This window comes from Phoca vitulina, unplaced genomic scaffold (genome assembly GCF_004348235.1).
Source record: "Phoca vitulina isolate PV1807 unplaced genomic scaffold, GSC_HSeal_1.0 scaffold4, whole genome shotgun sequence".
Taxonomy (NCBI): Eukaryota; Metazoa; Chordata; class Mammalia; order Carnivora; family Phocidae; genus Phoca; species Phoca vitulina.
The window spans coordinates 41,763,730-41,782,444 of record NW_022589707.1 but is presented as its reverse complement, the minus strand read 5'-3'; the positions used below and the strand labels follow the sequence as shown (position 1 = coordinate 41,782,444).

General features: G+C 38.2%; 1 protein-coding gene across 2 annotated transcripts in view; it reads right to left on the bottom strand.

Annotated features, from left to right (window-relative positions):
• The window catches only part of SKAP2 (src kinase associated phosphoprotein 2), a 166,018-nt gene that overhangs the window by 39,125 nt on the left and 108,178 nt on the right, over positions 1-18,715 (bottom strand). For both annotated transcript variants that reach the window (XM_032401888.1, XM_032401889.1), the window contains exons 8-9: positions 17,990-18,053; positions 17,531-17,668 (exon numbers count right to left, since the gene is read on the bottom strand). In XM_032401888.1, the coding sequence (XP_032257779.1) occupies positions 17,531-17,668; positions 17,990-18,053 (202 nt within the window). The remainder of the gene's footprint in view (positions 1-17,530; positions 17,669-17,989; positions 18,054-18,715) is intronic.

Sequence of the window (18,715 nt, the reverse complement as noted above, 5' to 3'; positions counted from 1 at the left end):
GAGTAAAATCTACTTCCTACTGGAGCACATTCAAGCATAAACAAAATACTGTTAATATTTAATATGAAATCGGCTGTCACAAATGTAGCCAACAGTGAAAAAGCCATGATACAAATAAAATTACTTTGTGTGATTTTTCCTATTTCCACATGACAAGTTTCTTGGAGATGATATTCTCTCTTAATAACAAACAACTTCTGTCACATAGTGTTTATGCCACGTAAGTTTTGCAAATCAATAGTGCAAAAACTGGTTTGACTTTCTGGGATAGAAAATGATTGATCAGCATAGGGAATAAAATATGTTATTTAAATTAGAAGAACTTCATTTGATTGGAATGCCAACCCCATTTTTAAGATATAGTCTCATGTAACCACATTAACCTCATCTGACATGACCTCAAATACAAACACGTATTATTCTTCACTTATAAAACCAGAGCATACATTTGGATTTGGATGGGTCTCTATGTTGATATAACTTTTGAGTAATTCTTTGCATATACAAATGTCATTTTTTCTCTAAGTAGTAATCAGCAGCCATTTAAGATCTCTTCTATCACAGATTTGACAAAAAATTTTTTCTTTATCAAGAAGCAATTAATAGAGTATAAAGCCCATCAGTACTCAGGAGAAAAATATTAGACACCTCACATCTGCCTAGTGTATGCTCAAGTTTTTGTTTATTTGACTGAATTAAAGTATATGAATCAAGGACTTAAAATTAGGCTAAGTCTCTATGTTGTGTATTTGCAGTTACTAATTACTTATGACTAGGAATTCAGCCTCTAGCAATATGGTCAACCAAGCTGAGACAGACCTGTCTCTCCCCACTTGCTCAAAGGGGAATAATGACCATTTGCAGGGTGGGGTTGAGGCTGGAGTTTTACCATCTTCACAGATACAGGAGACATGGCCTTGGGCCCATGAGAAGCAGAGAGCTGGAAGTAAGACCCCCACAAACCCAGGGAAACCACAAGGAAGCTTTTTGTCTTTCTAGGGCTCTGGATGGTGGTGGTCAGAGGAGGAGGGGAAGGGTTTCCTGTGAGAAATCAAAACCCCAGGCCTGTACAATGTGAGATCCAAATTTATACTATCCTCAAGTGTGGTTTTCCCAAGCCAAGAAATTTAACATAAAAATTGTGAAACTCCTGGGGCTCTGGCAGAAGCAAATGCAAAAGCATTGCGCAGGACCATTTCCAGAACCCAGGGCACACAGCACTCCTGCAGGGGCAGGGAGAAAACCTGATAAGCTCGCAGTACTTGGAGCGAGGAGAAGAGAGAGACACCCAAGTAAACAGGCAATTCCTGTGTGGCCAGCTTTAATAGAGGTCAACACAGAATGCTGTGGGACCACAAAGGGGAGCAAAGAATAAGGAAAAGTCCAAGGAAATGTAAGTCTTTATTTTTCAGAGCACTGCTAAGCTAGAGATTCAAAACACAAGTTGCACTGGTCCCTTTGCTTTCGCCCAGTGAAGGATTGATCCCGCGTGAATATTTTCTGGGGCTTTGGACCATCTGGTTTTTAATGTCTCAAGCAATGGGGTTTCTTCCACCATTTCCTTTGGAAAGTCTTTTTTGTTGTTGTTGGGGCAAAAAAAAAAAAAAAAAGGTTTGAATTTTAAAGGGCTTGGCAGTTGTTTTTAAAAGTCTTTTTCTTTCTTGTTAACTCTTTGTTAAATCCTTTCATGAATACAAATTCCCCTTCTCTCCCTGTGATGTGAATATGCTATCATCTGGCCTCTTCCAAATACACCCATAGTTACCCCACCTGAATGTTTTTTTGAAAGGGTCTTCATTTAATAAACTCCCTGACCTTGATCATTTCACTTTCATCTTCAGAATGCTCCTTAGGTGGCATTCACAACCACATTTTGTTCACTGGGTATGATCCTTTCAGATATATCATCTACGGACAGACACTTGGCTTTGACCACTGTTTCTTATCAGTCTCTCTTCAGTCTCTGATTACCTTTCCAAACGATTTCTTACTGAATATTTTATATTGCTATTTAACAAACTCTGAGTTTTATAGGTGGGTAGTTTCCCCAGTGCCTAGCACCGTGCTTGACATAGAACAGCTATCTAATAAATATTTGTTGCATGAATAATTAATAATAATTTGTTGCACGCGACGCGGATGGAACTAGAGGGTATTATGCTAAGCAAAATAAATCAGTCAGAGAAAGACAAATACCATATGATTTCACTCATATGTGGAATTTAAGAAACAAAACAAATAATCATAGAGGAAAGAAAGAGAGGCAAACCAAGAAACAGACTCTTAACCACGGAACAAACTGAGGGTTGTCAGAGGGGAGGTGGGTGGGGAAACGGGTGAAATAGGTGATAGGGATGAAGAAGTGTACTTGTTGTGATGAGCATCAGGTGTTCTATGGAGTTGTTGAATCACTATATTGTATATCTGAAACTAATATTACACTGTATGTTAACTAACTGGAATTTAAATAAAAACTTTAAAAAATCCTTTGTTGCATGAATAATGAATAGTTGAACCTCACATAGAAGTTAGGCTTTTTTCTCTTTTCTCATTTCATTTTATGTTTCATTTCCTTCACTGCTCCTTTTCTGTTCATTTATTAGAATTTTAAATGATTATTTCACAATACCTTTAAATTAATGCTGGGCTCTCAAGAAATATTAAATAAACAACTAGACTCAAAAACTCACATATTTTCAAGTGTCTAGACATGTATATCTACATGTTTTAGGGTTACTGCCTCTTACAGTTATGCCTTAAGCAATATGTAGAGAGATTATATTTTATTATGAATATGAATGACCTTCACCTTGACCTGCCTAATCAAGCTAGGTTTCCAGGAAGAACTAAGATGTAAGGTGATTTCTGAAAGAAAACACAGGCTGACCAGGGAAGTGAAATGAGGTTATCTGGTATATGAGAGAGTCTAACAGGCAATGTGAAATCAGGAGCAGGACGTAAACAGTGGGCTGAGAAAAGGAGCTTGCTTAATTGAAGGAAAGGGTGTGGAGCGGAGAAGGGAAACAAAGGACTTAACATAACCCATGGCTGGTACCAGGAGTGAGCAAACTGAATCTTGACCACAGCCTTCCTCTTTTCTAGATCCTCCAAGGACCTTCCACACCCACCGAATCAAAGCAGTGGCTTGAGAGATAATTTTAAACACCTTCCCCAAGCATCTATCTAATCACCGATTCTTAACCTTGGTTTCACTATCCCTTAAGCTGCTTATGCAACTTTCCATATCTGAGTTTATTTTTAAACATGAAGCTCATTATTTCCTTACTAGTTACATTAAATGCAGAGTTTTGTCCTTGCAGATGTCAGCTTTAAAAAATCATAGTTATGATCCTGTGCTCTTTAGACCTACTCTACCTGTGGTCTTTAATGAATGAGTGGGAGCAAAGGAGAATGTCATTTCCTGGGAAATGTCTTGCTTGAGATGACTAGCCTACCACAGGGAAATGGTAACTCAAGTTGTTCCTGTTGCTCACAGTAGATGATCTATCTTTAATGGTACAAAAGATTGATGATATTAGAGCTTTTCATCACTCAATGTATTATATTTCACAAATTTATTTATTTGAGACTATGCTCACTGGAATAGTAAGGTTAGATTTTAATGAGGTTTTGGGAGATCAGCCATACTTCAATATACCACTGATCGTACACTGGTTAGTATAATCATTCTTTCAGGATTCTGCAGTAATTGGTGTTATTAGGAAAAGAATCATCATGGAGGGGGAAAAAAGTTTCTCTTAACTAATAGCCCCCTCTACCTTAAGACTATACTATTCAGATATTATTTATAGACTTCTTATGAGGAGGGCACTTGTCCAAGTATTATTTTAGGGAATACCAAGAAATATAAGGTTTGATCCCTGCCCTCAAGGAGCTTGTAAATATAATAAAGATATAAAGATCCATCCATTTGTTTGCTTAATAAATAATGACATGCAAAGTAATATAAGATTTCTAGAACAGTGGATAACAACATAAAAAAATGCCACAAAGCTGTGTGTGGTTTGTTTTCAAATGTATGGTGCTATAGAAGTTAAGAGAAGCGGGAGTCACTTAATGCTGGGAAGGGCAGAAGAGGCTTTATGGGGAGATGGGATTTGATCCGAGCCTGAAACATCCAGAAAATCTGCTTAGAAACTGAACTAAAAGGAGAACATTCCATACAGATGGAAGTATCTGAACTAAAAGTAAGGGATGTCTAAGGGAGAATGAAGGGTAAGCCAGCTTGTTGAAACTGGAGAGTTGGTGGCAGTGGAATAGGGACTGGGCTGGAACGTGAGGCTTCAGTCAGCCCGTGGAGAACCTCTGGGTACCAAAGTAAGGGGTAAGGGATTTGCCCTTTGGGAGGTGGAGAGCCAGTCAATGTTTTGTAGCAATAGAAGATAGGACTTATGAAACTTCTGATTTCTGTTTTTCTTGAAAATATTTTCCCCATTAAATGAAAAATTAATCAGTTTATAAAGAAGGTTTTAAATTCTTTTATATATGCTGTCTCCTAGCATCAGCTGATACATTCTTGATAAAAATGTTAATACCCAGAATGGTAGAGGACATGATATCACCATACTGTATTTAGTACTAAACCATAATACTATATTGTGTTAAGTATTATACCATTCTATATTTATAAAAATGCTGTTGTGCCCGATAAATATACAGAATCTTTAAGGGAATTTTGTTTCTTTCTTTTTAAGATTTATTTATTTATTTTAGGGAGGGAGGGGCAGAGGGAGAGGGAGAGAAGAACTCAAATAGACTCCCCACTGAGCGTGGAGCCCTATATGGGGCAGGATCTCAGGACCCTGAGATCAGACCTGGGCAGAAACCAAGGGTCAGATGTTTAACCGACTGTGCCACCCAGGTGCCCCAAGGGCATTTTGTTTCTAATGGAAGAACCACAAAGGTTCTACCTAAGTGGGTTTAGAGAAAATACTATATTTATACCAAAACTATACAATGGTGTAATAAATATACAGAATCAATAAGAGTGTTTTCATTGTTTCTGATGGGTGAATATAAAGGTTCTACATGGGTGTGGAAAGGGAAAATATGGCCAAGGTGTAGAGTAATACTATTGGACTTTGGAATTGGTAAGAGTGTGATTTAGATAGGTTGATAGATATATTGACAGATCTACCTATATATGTTTAGTTTTGTTTTTTCTATACTTAGATATTCATATATTTGTTTCTCTGATTAAATTATAGCATATTTGAAGACAGGGGCTATTTATTCATCATCTTAGCTTCCACTCTATATCTTGTGGCTAATGAGATTATATTAGAAAATATGGTAGGGGGCACCTGGGTGGCTCAGTCGTTAAGCGTCTGCCTTCGGCTCAGGTCACGATCCCAGGGTCCTGGGATCGAGCCCCGCATTGGGCTCTCTGCTCAGCGGGGAGCCTGCTTCTCCCTCTCCCACTCTGCCTGCTTGTGTTCCCTCTCTCACTGTCTCTCTCTGTCAAATAAATAAATAAAATCTTAAAAAAAAAAAAAATATGGTAGATTTGATTGTGGACTGGGTGGATGGAAAAATGAAAAAAATCAACCAAAAGTTTTATCCATATGCTATTTCAGTAAACTTTTGTCTTTTAATTACTTTATTAATTCACCATATTGGTTCAGGACAAGGTACCTAATGCTATGTAGGTGATGAAGGCATGGATATGAAGCACAAGGCAGGAATAACGAATGTTCAAGAATTCAGTCTGTCTGAATAATGGGTCTGAGCAGTGGGAATGGGAATGGAAAGGTAAATGTAAGTCACATCACGGAAGGAGCTCGGACCTGGCCAGTGAGCTTGGACTTGATTCCCTAGGCAGTGAAGACCCATAAAAGTTACTGAGCAAGGGATTACTTTGACCATGTCATGTTTTAGGAAGATCAATCTGCTGGCAAATGTTGAATAGATTATTGGGCTGACTGGTGAGACAGACATACACACAGGAAGTGCTGAGAACTCTTAAGAGCTCCGATAATGACCCAGGTGAGGAATTACTGAAGCCTGGGCGGAGAGCTGGGGATGGATGATGCTTCACAGGCAGAATCGGTAGCAACTGGAAACTGACTGGATGAGAGGAGTGGAGATCAAGGAAGGAATCAAGGATGGTTTTGAGTTTTAATTTTTAAAACCCGCATGACTATTAATGCTGTTCACAGAAATAGAGAAGAAAGGAGGAAGAGCAGTATTAGTAAGTCGGATGCTGAATTTGATCTTAGGTACAAGTTTGACATGGTGGCCAAAAGTCACTTGAAATATGAGGCCAAAGCTCAGAGGAGAGGTCAGATGTGAAGATGAGATTTGACTGGTATATTACCCTTTCTGGGGTCTTTTGTACATGTGTGTCAGTAAATGCTCACTTGATTGCTCAGGACATGTTTCTGTTGAGAGGCAGTATGGCTGTTGGCTAAGAGTCAGAATGCCTACATTCTAGTCCCAATTCCACCACTTAGTTTCCTTAACTATAATATAGAGATAGTAATAATACCTAGGCCATAAAATATTTCTACTTATTAAATGAGATAATACTTAGGAAAATACCTGGCACATACTAAGTGTTAACCATTATTATAATTACCATACCACCTTTTAATTCTTTCGATGAACTAGCTACTCAGTGAAGACATTTTACTTTGCTCTAAATGTTTAGATGTTAGTCTAGATGTTTTACTTTGCCTGCATTTTCAATCCCATTCTAACCTCTCTCTGAGTGGCTACCAGTGGCCCACCTTTCTGGTTCTTTCTGGTGCTGGTTCTCTTGGGGTCTTTGCACCTGTTTCCAGTGCCTAGAAGGTGCTTTGTTTGCCTTTTTGCTTTTACCAGTTTTATCCAAGAGGTTTCAGTTTAAATGTCACCTCTTCCTTAACCACAGACTGTAAAACAGTTGCTTCTTTCACACCTTCCCCTCATCTTCGTAGCACTTAACGACAATCCGTAATTATCTTAATGGAGACAAAGTCTGCCCTTTTTTTAATGCCTAAACCCCCAACAGCTAGAACAGAACCTGGTATGTAATGGGCTTTCAATAAATATTTGTTGAATCTATTAACTGAATGCATTATAAGAAGAATGTATAACGAGAGGACAAAGTACAAATAGCAAAAAGCTCCACTATTAAGGAAATACTGGATAAATAGAAAAATAATTTGAAACAATCAGCAAGCATCAGGAAATGAGGCAATCTAAAAACAGTGCTGAGATGCTTATTTATAAATATTACCTATAACAAGAAAACGAGATGGCAAAAGCCAGAGGAGGAGACAGTTTCAAGAAGAAAGGGGTGCCCAGCAAAATAAAATTTCTGGAGGTGAATTTGAGGACAGAAGCTAATGACTGGGACAGTACTGGTGACTTTGAGGAAACTGTTTTAGTTAAGGGATCAGAGAGGGAAATGAACCATGAGAGACTATGGAACCCCGGAAACAAATTGAGGGTTTCAGAGGGGAGGGGGATTGGGGGATGGGGTAACCCGGTGATGGGCATTAAGGAGGGCACATGTGTGATGAGCACTGGGTGTTATATGCAACTAAAGAATCATTGAACATTACATCATAAACTAATGATGTACTGTACAGTGGCTAACTGAGCATAATAAAAAAAATAATTAAAAAATTTTTTTAAAAAAAGGAATACAAAGTCAAATTGCCAAGGGTTAAAGAGTAAGCAGGTGAAGAAACAATGGCTCTCCCATGCATCTTTATGCTAAAGAGAAGCAGAATTAGGTTGTACCTTCTTGCAGCAAGATCAGGAATATGGAAAGAGGCCCAGGCAAGAAGCCGAGAAGTTTGGGATCGGGTTCCAAAGAGAGCTCAAAATGCCACTCTGCATCTGAATTTCCTTATTTGTCTATGAGAAAAATTGCCCGCCCCATCTCAACTCCTGTAATAAGAAACAAAGGGGCTAAGAGAGACATAAGTATAAGGAGTTGCTATTTCTTTGTAGAAATTCTAATGAAGTTCTAATAAAGAGGGACAAATCTATAGAAGAATGGCTTACTTGAAACAAAATCAAAGTCAAATTTCACTTGAGCTTAAGTTAGACTGGATTTTTCCCCACTTTGTTAAAGGCTTGCATTTACTCAACTGTAGCACTTGCCGAGGCCGGATATGAAGAGTGCTTATATCTATCACTGACATTTTGTTGAACTTGTCCATTCTTATTAATCATTGCTTTAAAGTAAGCAACTGGGTACTCTTAGGAAGTTGATATTCCCAGCTGGCCTATCTGCAAAAATAGCGAAGCCTTGATGATCTCTTGCTGCAGTCTGTCTCTACGGATATGTGTGTTCATGTGGGTATATGGATGTGGGTATATTTTTTTTCTGGGACCTAACGAGGTAAATACATTTTTGTGAAGCTACTTCAAACTTTTATCATATTCTATCTTCTGAAAGCATGGAGGAATTAAAAACAAAAGCAGCCTCTTATCTGTTTATATTCTACTTGGGAAGTAAATCATATCTGCAGAATGAAGACTCCAGTTAAAAAGGCTGATACAAAGGTGATTAGAAGCTCTATCTTGAAACTAATTCTTGAGATTTCTTGGTGCTAAAAGATAAAGTACTCAGTTACGTACAGATACAAAACCTACAGAAGGTGAATATTTCACCTTCTGGCACAGTTTTAGAATTCTGCATCTAAGGTTCACAGAAAAATCTTTGGAGCGCCTGGGTGGCTCAGTCAGTTAAGTGTCTGCCTTCGGCTCAGGTCATGATCCCAGGGTCCTGGGATCCAGCCCGAGGTAGTGTCAGGCTCCCTGCTCAGAGGGGAGCCTGCTTCTCCCTCTCCCTCTGCCCCTCACCCCCTGATGCTCTCTCTCTCTCATTCTCTCTCAAATATATAAATAAAATAATGGCCGAGGCCCATGAGTGTGATTTTTCTTCTTGCTTTATAAATGTCAGCATTTTAGTCTGACGAGAGTGGCTGACATTTGCATAAATTCTGGTTCAAAATTTTTAAAATTCTGATTCTCATAATGATTATATTATATTACTAGGCTATTCTAATAATTATTCTAATGGTTCCCTAGGCAATGTAAAAATAAATATGTGTGTCCAAAAATTTAGAATTTGGTGGCTAAATGATTCAAATCATCAATAATTTATAATGAATCTATTTGTTTTTTTAAAAAAGAAATCTGATCTTTTTCCATAGGGTCCTTATCACTTGTTAGAGCTTCCTCTCCTTCTTTTGTCTCTTTAATCATTTCATTTATTTTATAGTCTTTTTCCATCTTTTTTAATAGTTCTCTCATCTCCAGTTCATTAGGGATTCTCTCATTTGTTTTACTCACCACCATATCCCTCTAACTAGAGTTTAAGACCCATGCCACAAGTTTTTATTTGTACTATTTTCATTGTCTTTCAGAACTACATATTTTGTGATTTTCATTGTGATTTCCTCTTCTAATTCATGAGCTTTTCAGAAATTTATTTTTCAGCCTCCAAACACAGGGGCTTGGGTATTTTTAACTACCTTTCTAGTATTGGTTTCTAATTAAATTTCATTGCAGTTAAAGGACACAGTCTGTATGATATAGATTCATAGAAATTGGTTGAGATTTTGTGAACTTATATATGGCCAATTTCTATAAATAGTCTATATGTACTGAATATCTTTTTGGATAGATTAGATTGTTCATCAATTCTTTTTGATTCAAATCTTTCATACACTTACTAATTTTTTACCTCCTTGGTCTACCAGTTTCTAAAAGTGGTATGTTAAAAATCTCCCACTATAATTGAAGATTTGTCAAATTTGTCTTAATAAGTTTTTGCTTTACAGATTTCAAGGTTATGCAGTTAGGTGCATTTAAGCTTTATCTTTTTTTACTATTATTATGTAGTATCATTCTTACTAGTCTTACTATTGCTTTATGTAATAGTCTTACTATTGCTTTATGCCTTAAATTTTACATTGTCTAGTGTTAACATAGATAGTAGCTTTGTTTGAACAGGATTGCCAGGTTTATTTATTTCCATTCCCTTACTTGGAAAATTTCTATGTGGTTTTGTTTCAGAAACAGCTCCTCTAAGAAGATTGCTGCTAGATTAAAAAAAAAAATCCAACGAGGATTTTGACTGGGTGGTACTCTCGGTTAAGCGTCCGACTCTTGATTTCGGCTCAGGTCATGATCTCAGGGTCGTGGGACTGAGCCCTGGGCCAGCTTCTGCACTCAGTGGGGAGTCTGTTTGAGATTCTCTCTCTCCCTCTCCCTCTGCCTCTCCCCCACCAAAAAATAATCTTTTCAAAAAAATCCAATGTGATAATTTGTCTTTTACTAGATTGAATTAATCAAGTTCTATTTATTGTAATTACTTTTACATTTGGGCTTATTTTTACCTTATTGTCTCTTTGCTCCTTGTTCTTTTTTTCCTGCCTTCTTTTGGATTTAAAATTTTTTTCTGTGATCACCTTTTATTTCCCCTCGGCTGCTTTGGGAATCTCAAGATTGCATTCCTATTTATTTAGTACTCACTTGGAAATTTATCATGCATTTCCTAACAAAGACCACACTTCTCAGTATTTCACTCCTCTCTCCTCCTGAACAACACTTAGCATGCTTTCACTCCCTGCCCCTCTTGCCCCAGCTAAATTTTTTTAATTGTTAGCTAACTTTGATTTTACTTTTTTAAATTAAAAGAAAAGGCTCATATAAAAGTAATCCATATGTTGGCTAACTGAACATAATAATAAAAACAAAGTAATCCATAGTTAACGTTGCTGACATATTTTACCTACATCTATGTCCATTCTTGTTTCTTACATCGCCACTTCCCCTGTATTCACTTTTCTTTTGGCTAAAGTACCGAGTGAGGGGCAGAATGTATGTTTGCCTCCAGAGCCCTTGCTCTCTATCACCACAAATTAACTGGCCACAGATATAAAGAAAGGCATTCAGTGTGTGCAGGGCAGGGGCGGAGCCCGAAGAGAAGAGGCAGATGGAGAGGAAGAGGGCAAGTGGAGGATGGCTTGAGAGGCGTCACAATAGTGCTGACACGATCCCCAGGAAGACAGCATTTCTCTATCAGGAAAGCCAATACAACAAACTCATGAGACGTGAAAAGGGTGTATATACACAGGACACAAATAGGCACAGGAGATCGAGGGTGCAGTAGTAAGTCAAGGCTTGGGCCGGAAGGGGAAGGAGCAACCACACCCATTTAGGGCCCGGGTAGGAAGGGCAGCGGCTTCCAGGCACCTAGGTACAGTGCCTAACACAGAACAGGTGCTCAAGAGTATTTATGGAAGGGAAGAAATGAAAGCAAGGAAGAAAACAGAGGATGGCAATGGAAAAGGGAAGGGAAGAAAATAAAAGAATGAATAAAGAAAGAAAGTAATAGTGCAAAGAAAGTAAAAAGGAAATGAAAGAGTAGAAGCAAGTAAATGAAATAAAGGTTCTTATTTTTAAAATGTTAAAATGTTATATGCATTTGTACATTTGTAAATGGGCCAAAAAAAGACAACAGATTCATATCAAACTGTTCACATTTACGTAGAATAGAGGGTGAGTGACTTGTACTTTCTTTTGTGCACATCAGCAATATTTAAGGTTTTTCCAGTGAGCATGTACTGTTTGAAAATAAAGATTTACAAGTTAAAACTCAGCAAGAGCAAAAAGGAAATGGACAGAGAATAAGGAAGCAGCACCCCGCGTGGCTTGTCGGGAAGCACACTCAGGTGAGCCATCCTCCCTCTGCCTCATGGGGCTGCCTCAGCACCTCCCTGTCCATCTCCAGGGACAGACAGCCTTCCCACCATCTCAAGCCCATGAAGCTCTGCAAAGTCCAAGCCCAAGAAGGGAGAAAGGAGAGAAGTCCCAGAAGTGTCAAAATTTAGGTGGCCCTGGAATTGCTGGAGACTACATTCTCCCCGGCTTCCTGACTCCCTTTCCGAAGATCCAAACCCTCACCCACTGGTCTCACTTCGGCCGTGGCAGAGCAACCTCATCAGAATATTAGAAGCCATGTCTCTGTACGAGGAAGACACACACATACAGTAGCAAAAAAGACTCTTCCTTCACAGAGTGTGTTCACGCAAATAGAGGAAGTGCTTCTTTCCTTTCTCCTCTTTCGTGGTTTTCTCATTCCTCTAAGACTGACAGAAGTTCAACCCCTTGAAGGAAAGAGTGACAGGCAAGTCTGGCCCGTCCCTTATGACCCAGAACCACTAAATGTAATCCTAGTTTTACCTATGTAAAGAAGCCTTTGTTTTGTCCACAAAAATAAACTCATATATGGAGCATGGGTATGGGTTTTTATCACTCCAGAGATATGGTTATAAACCAAAAGCTGTCTATGACATTCTTATGCAGGGTTTTTCAACCTCACCACTATTGACATGTGGGCTCAGATAGTTCTCTGTTGTGGGGGCTGTCCTGTGCACTATAGGATGTTTAGCAGCATCCCTGGCCTCTACCCACCTGATGCTTGTAACACATATACAACCCAGCTGTGGCGACCAAAATGCCTCCAAACACTAAATCGTTAAATGTACCCTGAGGGCCAAAATCTCTGATGGTTGAGAACCACTGATGTAGCTCCAAGTTGCAAAAACGGGTTAGTCTATCTTTCTACCGACAGACATATGTTTTTTGCACGCACACAGGTATTTTGGGTTTTAATATGTGTCAAACCATGTCTTGGAATGAATTCATTTGCAATGCCAATGATAGAGAAAAGCTGCACGACAGGCACAACTGTGTTCCACAGCTTCATGCCGTATTACGCAACAGACAACATAAACAACATTAAAATCACATTTATATTCAGCAAAGATAAAAATATAAACAATTAGATGTGCACAGGGACCCTAATTTATAGCTATTTCCCTTATTTTCTAGAGCTTCAGATAACCCTCTTAGCAGAGTTCAGAGCTGAAACCACCCCAAAATTGACTCTAATCTAGTTATCTACTTGGGGAAAAATACTTATCATATCATGTATTAGGATACTGTATCACCACACTTAATAACTTTACAATTCAGTACCATGGTTTAAGAGGAAAGGATGCCAGGAGGCTGCCTGGACTAACAATGTTAAAATGCTGAATCTATGTGGTTCTGTGAAAGTCAGCTGGCATCTTTCCACTGCATTCCAAAGAAGGAATGAGAAAAATTCTTTGGTGAAACCAGGACCAACCATCACTTACATTGATGTTAATACCAGAGACTCCAGAGCCCCCTGTAATCTTGATATTAACTTGGTACTATGAGTGATAATGATTCAGTAGGAAAATAAAGCTAAAATGTATTTTGAGGGGGGTTGTGACCACTCACTGATTAAGTTAGCATTCGTATACACTTGCCGGAGACTGCTCTAAATTTAAGGAATGGAATGCTGTTCTTTTTAACGTATACATAATAGTTTTCATCGAAAAAAATTTACAGCTGCATTTTACTTTATATTCCATTTTCGATACAGACAGTTGGAATGAATACATTTAAAATGTATTTGAATGACCAAAGGATAAAAACATCCTTTGTTTCTGGCTCAGAATAGTTCAATCTGTCATTATGGAAAAAAAAAATGAATTAACACTTAAAAAATAGGTTAATGGAATTAGAAATTTGTCTTCCTGTTTTATTTTGCCCTCTCTCTTCCAGTCCACTTGGCAGAAGAATTTCAAATGCAATTCCCCGAAAGCTAGAGATTTAAGGGGCTGACGGGCAGTTACAACTACTCTTGTTACGGGGCCGATTCTATTCAGTCTATCTCTTTAAAAAGTCTTATTGTTGTTGTTGCTGCACAATTTCCTGACTTTGGGGCGGGGTGCGGGGGGGAATCAAGTGACGTGGTAACTAGAAGAGCAAGCTGGGCTGATTTCTGCAGCCATTCCCCAAGGACTGCTCTCCTCTTTCAAGATTCAAAAATCAAACAAAACCGTTCTTCTGTATTTCTAACGAAAAAACGAGCACCGACTTCTGAAATTTGTGCAAAGCTGAATGAACTCATGACTGTTATGAAACCGTCTAACACACTTTGATCAACATACAAGTCGTGCCAACACAAATATGCCACAGTAATATCACCGTGTGAGCAAACCTGAGTGGCCCAGGCGAGGAGATGCCAAGACATAAAAGATGTCAAAGCATTAGTGTATTTGAAGAAAAGCCAGACGCCTTTCCTACTCCCCAGAAATGGCCCTCTTTCCACTCTTTGGTACATATGCATAAATCCCCTACGCACAAAGAATGTATTCTTATTCTTTGGCGAAGCTACTTAAAAATTAATGAACAAGAAATTAAAGAGAAGCTGCTGTAATCAAGTTCGAAGACCCTCACTGAAAAACAATCACAATGAGACCATTCACACTCCCAGAGAATTCAACGTTTCAAGGGATATTTCACAATACGATTTTTTAAGCAACGTTTTCTTCTTGTTATTAAGACTTAAACACATTCAGGTTTATTTACATTCAAAAATATATACTTATTAGGGTAAGAGCTTTACTTTCTCAGAAAAAGAACTCTGTGACGTTGAATACTTAGATTTTCCTTCAAACACATTTGTATGCTCCATCTTTCAACTAAGAGGCTTAGTTTTCAACTATATAGAATGGACAGAAAATTGTGGTGAAATGGTAGTATTAATTCATTCTTGGAATTTAACCAGTCAGACCTCAGAGATATGTCCTTCTTTGTACAGAACTGGAAAAATGGCAACAGTTTGTGAATGTGTTCACTGCTCTTCCACTGTCCTCCCCTCCTCTCAAAATTGTACTCATATCTCACAGAAGTGAAAGCAACTCCCTCCATGCTCATCCTGAGCGAGAGATCCTTTTTTAAAGGAAGAAAAGCGACTTCCTAGTTTTAGATATTTCGTCAAACAAAACCTCAACAAACTCTGAGAGACAGCTTGAGGACTTTCACTAAGAAAAATCCCCTCTGTAGCGGCTGGCTCAGACTCGACAGACTTGAGCTGTGCAGATGTTGAAGCGGTTCTCGGGTACACTGGGGAAGAAAGAAGAAGGAGACATTCCACAGCTGCCTAGCCCAGCTTCCTTCCCAGGGGCACAGTTGCAGGCTCTATCAAGCTCCATCACTTTGTACAGCAACTGGGATCCCAGGCAGGGGCAAGGAATCCCAGAGCAGCTTAGATTTCTTCCAGTACCTCAGCAAGAAGTAAGACCACTTAAAGAGTAACCAGTTATTTCCAACAATTATGTGGCCCCAGGCCAAAAAAAAAGGGATGAAGTAGAACATCTGTAGTGAGGGAAAAGAAAAGATGTTTCATATTTTTAAGATTTCAAGCTACTTAAAGGAGATCTTCCCTGGACCTTTGTTAGGAAGAGGACTACGAATATTCAATCTTCACTCCTGACTGATAGTTTTCTGGAGGGTGGGGGGCGGAGTGGTGGATAGGGGATGGTCAAGTTGAAGAAACACAGAACTTAATAAGCAGTCAATTCAACAATTATAATGTAACCCATTCACTGCAGGGTTTTAAAGGAATAAAAGGTGTATAACAATAATACGTTCAGAGGTACCACTTTCCTCCGTTTTACATCGGTATACATTCTCGCAAGCCCTTTTGAACATTTTTAAAAATGAAATAAATGTGTTAACGATAGGGTGTGACTAAAAACAAGCGGTCAGAAAATATTCTTCCCAACTTGAGGATAACTAATACTATGGCAGATGCCATTTCCCTAGGATCAATCAGAAAGGAAGGGGCTATAAACATATAGTTCCACTAAAATAATAAAAAGGTACAGATTACTATTCCCCACAAAATTATGCTTTTAGACTAATCATCTCTAGGGTAGTGAAAAACAGTATGTAGATGCATATGTGAGTACTTTTTGTAGTACTTGAATTTATAATACCATTACAATCATTAATTCTTACTTGATCAGAAAACCATTCTTATAGTTTCATATAAGCACTTGCAAGAATTTACTGGATACAATAATGATGATGTTACAACTTATTGTGGGCTTGTCATGATTCAAGCAGTGTGCTGAGAGCTCATTCCCCCACCATGATATTATCCCCATTTTACTGATTGAAAAAAAAAAGAATTTTAATAGATGAAAATGAAGAATTACAGATGAAGGAAAAGACAACTTTTAAGGTCACTGAGCTGGTAAATGGGACAGCCAGAATTTAAACTTTATGACTCTAAAATCCACGTGCTAGTTATTACTATGCTCTACTGACTTCATTGAAAATGGTATTTGTATGTTAATTTGGAACATTTTGAGTATTTTTTTTATTATTATTTATTTTATTTATTTGACACAGAGAGAGAGACAGCTAGAGAGGGAACACAAGCAGGCAGAGTGGGAGAGGGAGAAGCAGGCTCCTGGCAGAGCAGGGAGCCCGATGCGGGGCTCGATCCCAGGACCCTGGGATCATGACCTGAGCCGAAGGCAGACGCTTAACGACTGAGCCACCCAGGCGCCCCCATTTTGAGTATTTTTGAAATCAATTTTAAAGGTTTATGCTATGTTGTTAGATCATCCTATTCAGTGGCCCCTGCGTGGCTCAGTCAGTTCAGTGTCTGCCTTCGGCTTGGGTATGATCCCGGAGTCCCAGGATCAAGCCCTGCATCAGGCCCCCTTGCTCAGTGGGGAGTCTGCTTCTCCCTCTGCCCCTCACCCTGTTCATGCTCTCTCTGTCTCTCAAATAAATAAATAAAATCTTTTAAAAAATCATTCTATTCAGAGAAAAACAACTTCTCTGCATGAGATGTTGGTTAAATCTCACATTGCTCATAATCCCTTTTTCTTCTCTAACTACTGATTTTTTAATAGACAGAAAAAAAGTTCATTTCAACCTATAGTATTAGTAAGGCAATGATTCCCTGAATGTGTTCATATTCTAGGTATCCTAAGTTCGTGATACCTATTCTGTTTTAGCTTGACCCTCAAAAATACAAGTCAAATAGCCAGTAGACAATTAATTTTATGTTATGTAACAGATACTAAGGCATATAAACACTAAACAATGCCTAAAAATGTAGAATAAGAAAACTTATTCATATTGATGATAAAATATCAAGTGAGAAAACTTCAAGCCTCAAAAGGCCTTTGTTTATAGTGCAACAATATTTCTCCAAGACAATGAAATACACCACAGCAAAGAGGAATATATGAGGCAGAAGTTGTTGACATATGGGGTGTGCACAGAACTTCTGGTTAATGAAAGTTCCAAGATATATAAATAAAAAATGATGTGTGAGTTGGTGGAAAAAACTGTAAGGCAAGTCAATTTTTTAATTAAAAAATTATGTAGCATAAACAATGCTAATGAGCCAAAAGTCCCATGAGATTAGGACTGTATCTGCTCCATTTTAACATTCCACTCACTTTTCATAAGTGTACATCCACTCACTTGAAATACCTCAAGCAGAACCCTTTTCATAAAATAGAGTTTTGAGGATTTTCTTTGTTCTTGTTTTTAATAGCTCACCATTTCCACTCAAGTTGTCAACTTGATGATATATGACATTAGGGGGGGGAAAAAAAAGCCCTAAAAATCCTTAAATGAATCACCAGATGATAAATACCTGGAAGTTCTTCATAAATTTCATCATCAGTTGGTTGGCTGCTTGCTGGTGGGCTGCTGGTTGGTAGAGGATGGTCAACATCATCATATAATTCTCCTCTTTCATCATCATCTTCAGGAATAACATCAGATCCCATGTCTGAAAAATATGTTGCACGAGGCAAATTTTTTGAGAATGCAAAAGAGGTTTTCCAAACCCTATTTTCTAAACAAATGCAGCCCAATAGAGTCATTTTCAAAAACTGATTATTACATAAATATGTGAATTGCAAAGTTGCCAGTTGGTACTTACAGAAAAAACACTTTTATAAATCTGAAGTGAACAGTCTGCATTAGTAACGACCACGTTCCCTTGGTCATTCTCATAGGAGTTGATAATCTTTCGTACATGCAAATCCAAATTCGTTCAGTTATTCAATATTTAAAGACTGCAATGACTAGTTCAATTGATTGCTCTTACCTTGTAATACAAATTTCAGCTGCTGTACCCATTCTTCGGCATCTTTGGGAGAAGCTGCTGTGAACTAACAAAAAAATAAACAATAATAAGAAAATTCACCACAGTGGAAACGAAAGGTATGTTGCATTCTTATCACTTCTTTAAGACCATTAGTAATTCTTTTCATGTCTAGTACTACTTTTCTTGCAAGGATGCTTCTTATAATGTACAGTTAATTTTGACAAATTTACGTAATTGAAGCAGAGGATGATGGATTTGAAACTCTGATCAGGAGCTGGCAGCTGTGCAGGAAAAAAAGCTGCTTCTCTTCATCAATGTCAAAGACAGAACTGATGAACAAAATTTGCCCTTGACAATTAGAAGACACCCATGAATTTCTTCAGACTGCCGGGTACAGTCTTCTTAAAAATGTTCTTGTCAGATTCCAACACACTACCTGACAACTTAATTAACTGGCTTTCAACTGCAATCTCAGATATTTAAAACTTATTAAACACACATTCCATATCGATGCGAGCTGATAGCTCCTGAATCACAGAGCTGATATGTGCCTTTACCCTCATTTTCTCCCACAACCCTAAGCAAGACAATATACATTAACATGCTGATATTTTTCTTTTGATAATTTTACTCTTTCTGCTATGTAATTCTTTTAAGAAATCACGCAGTGCTATTAAAATAGATATAAAACGCAACACGTGAAGTAGCTGATAAATTACATATTCG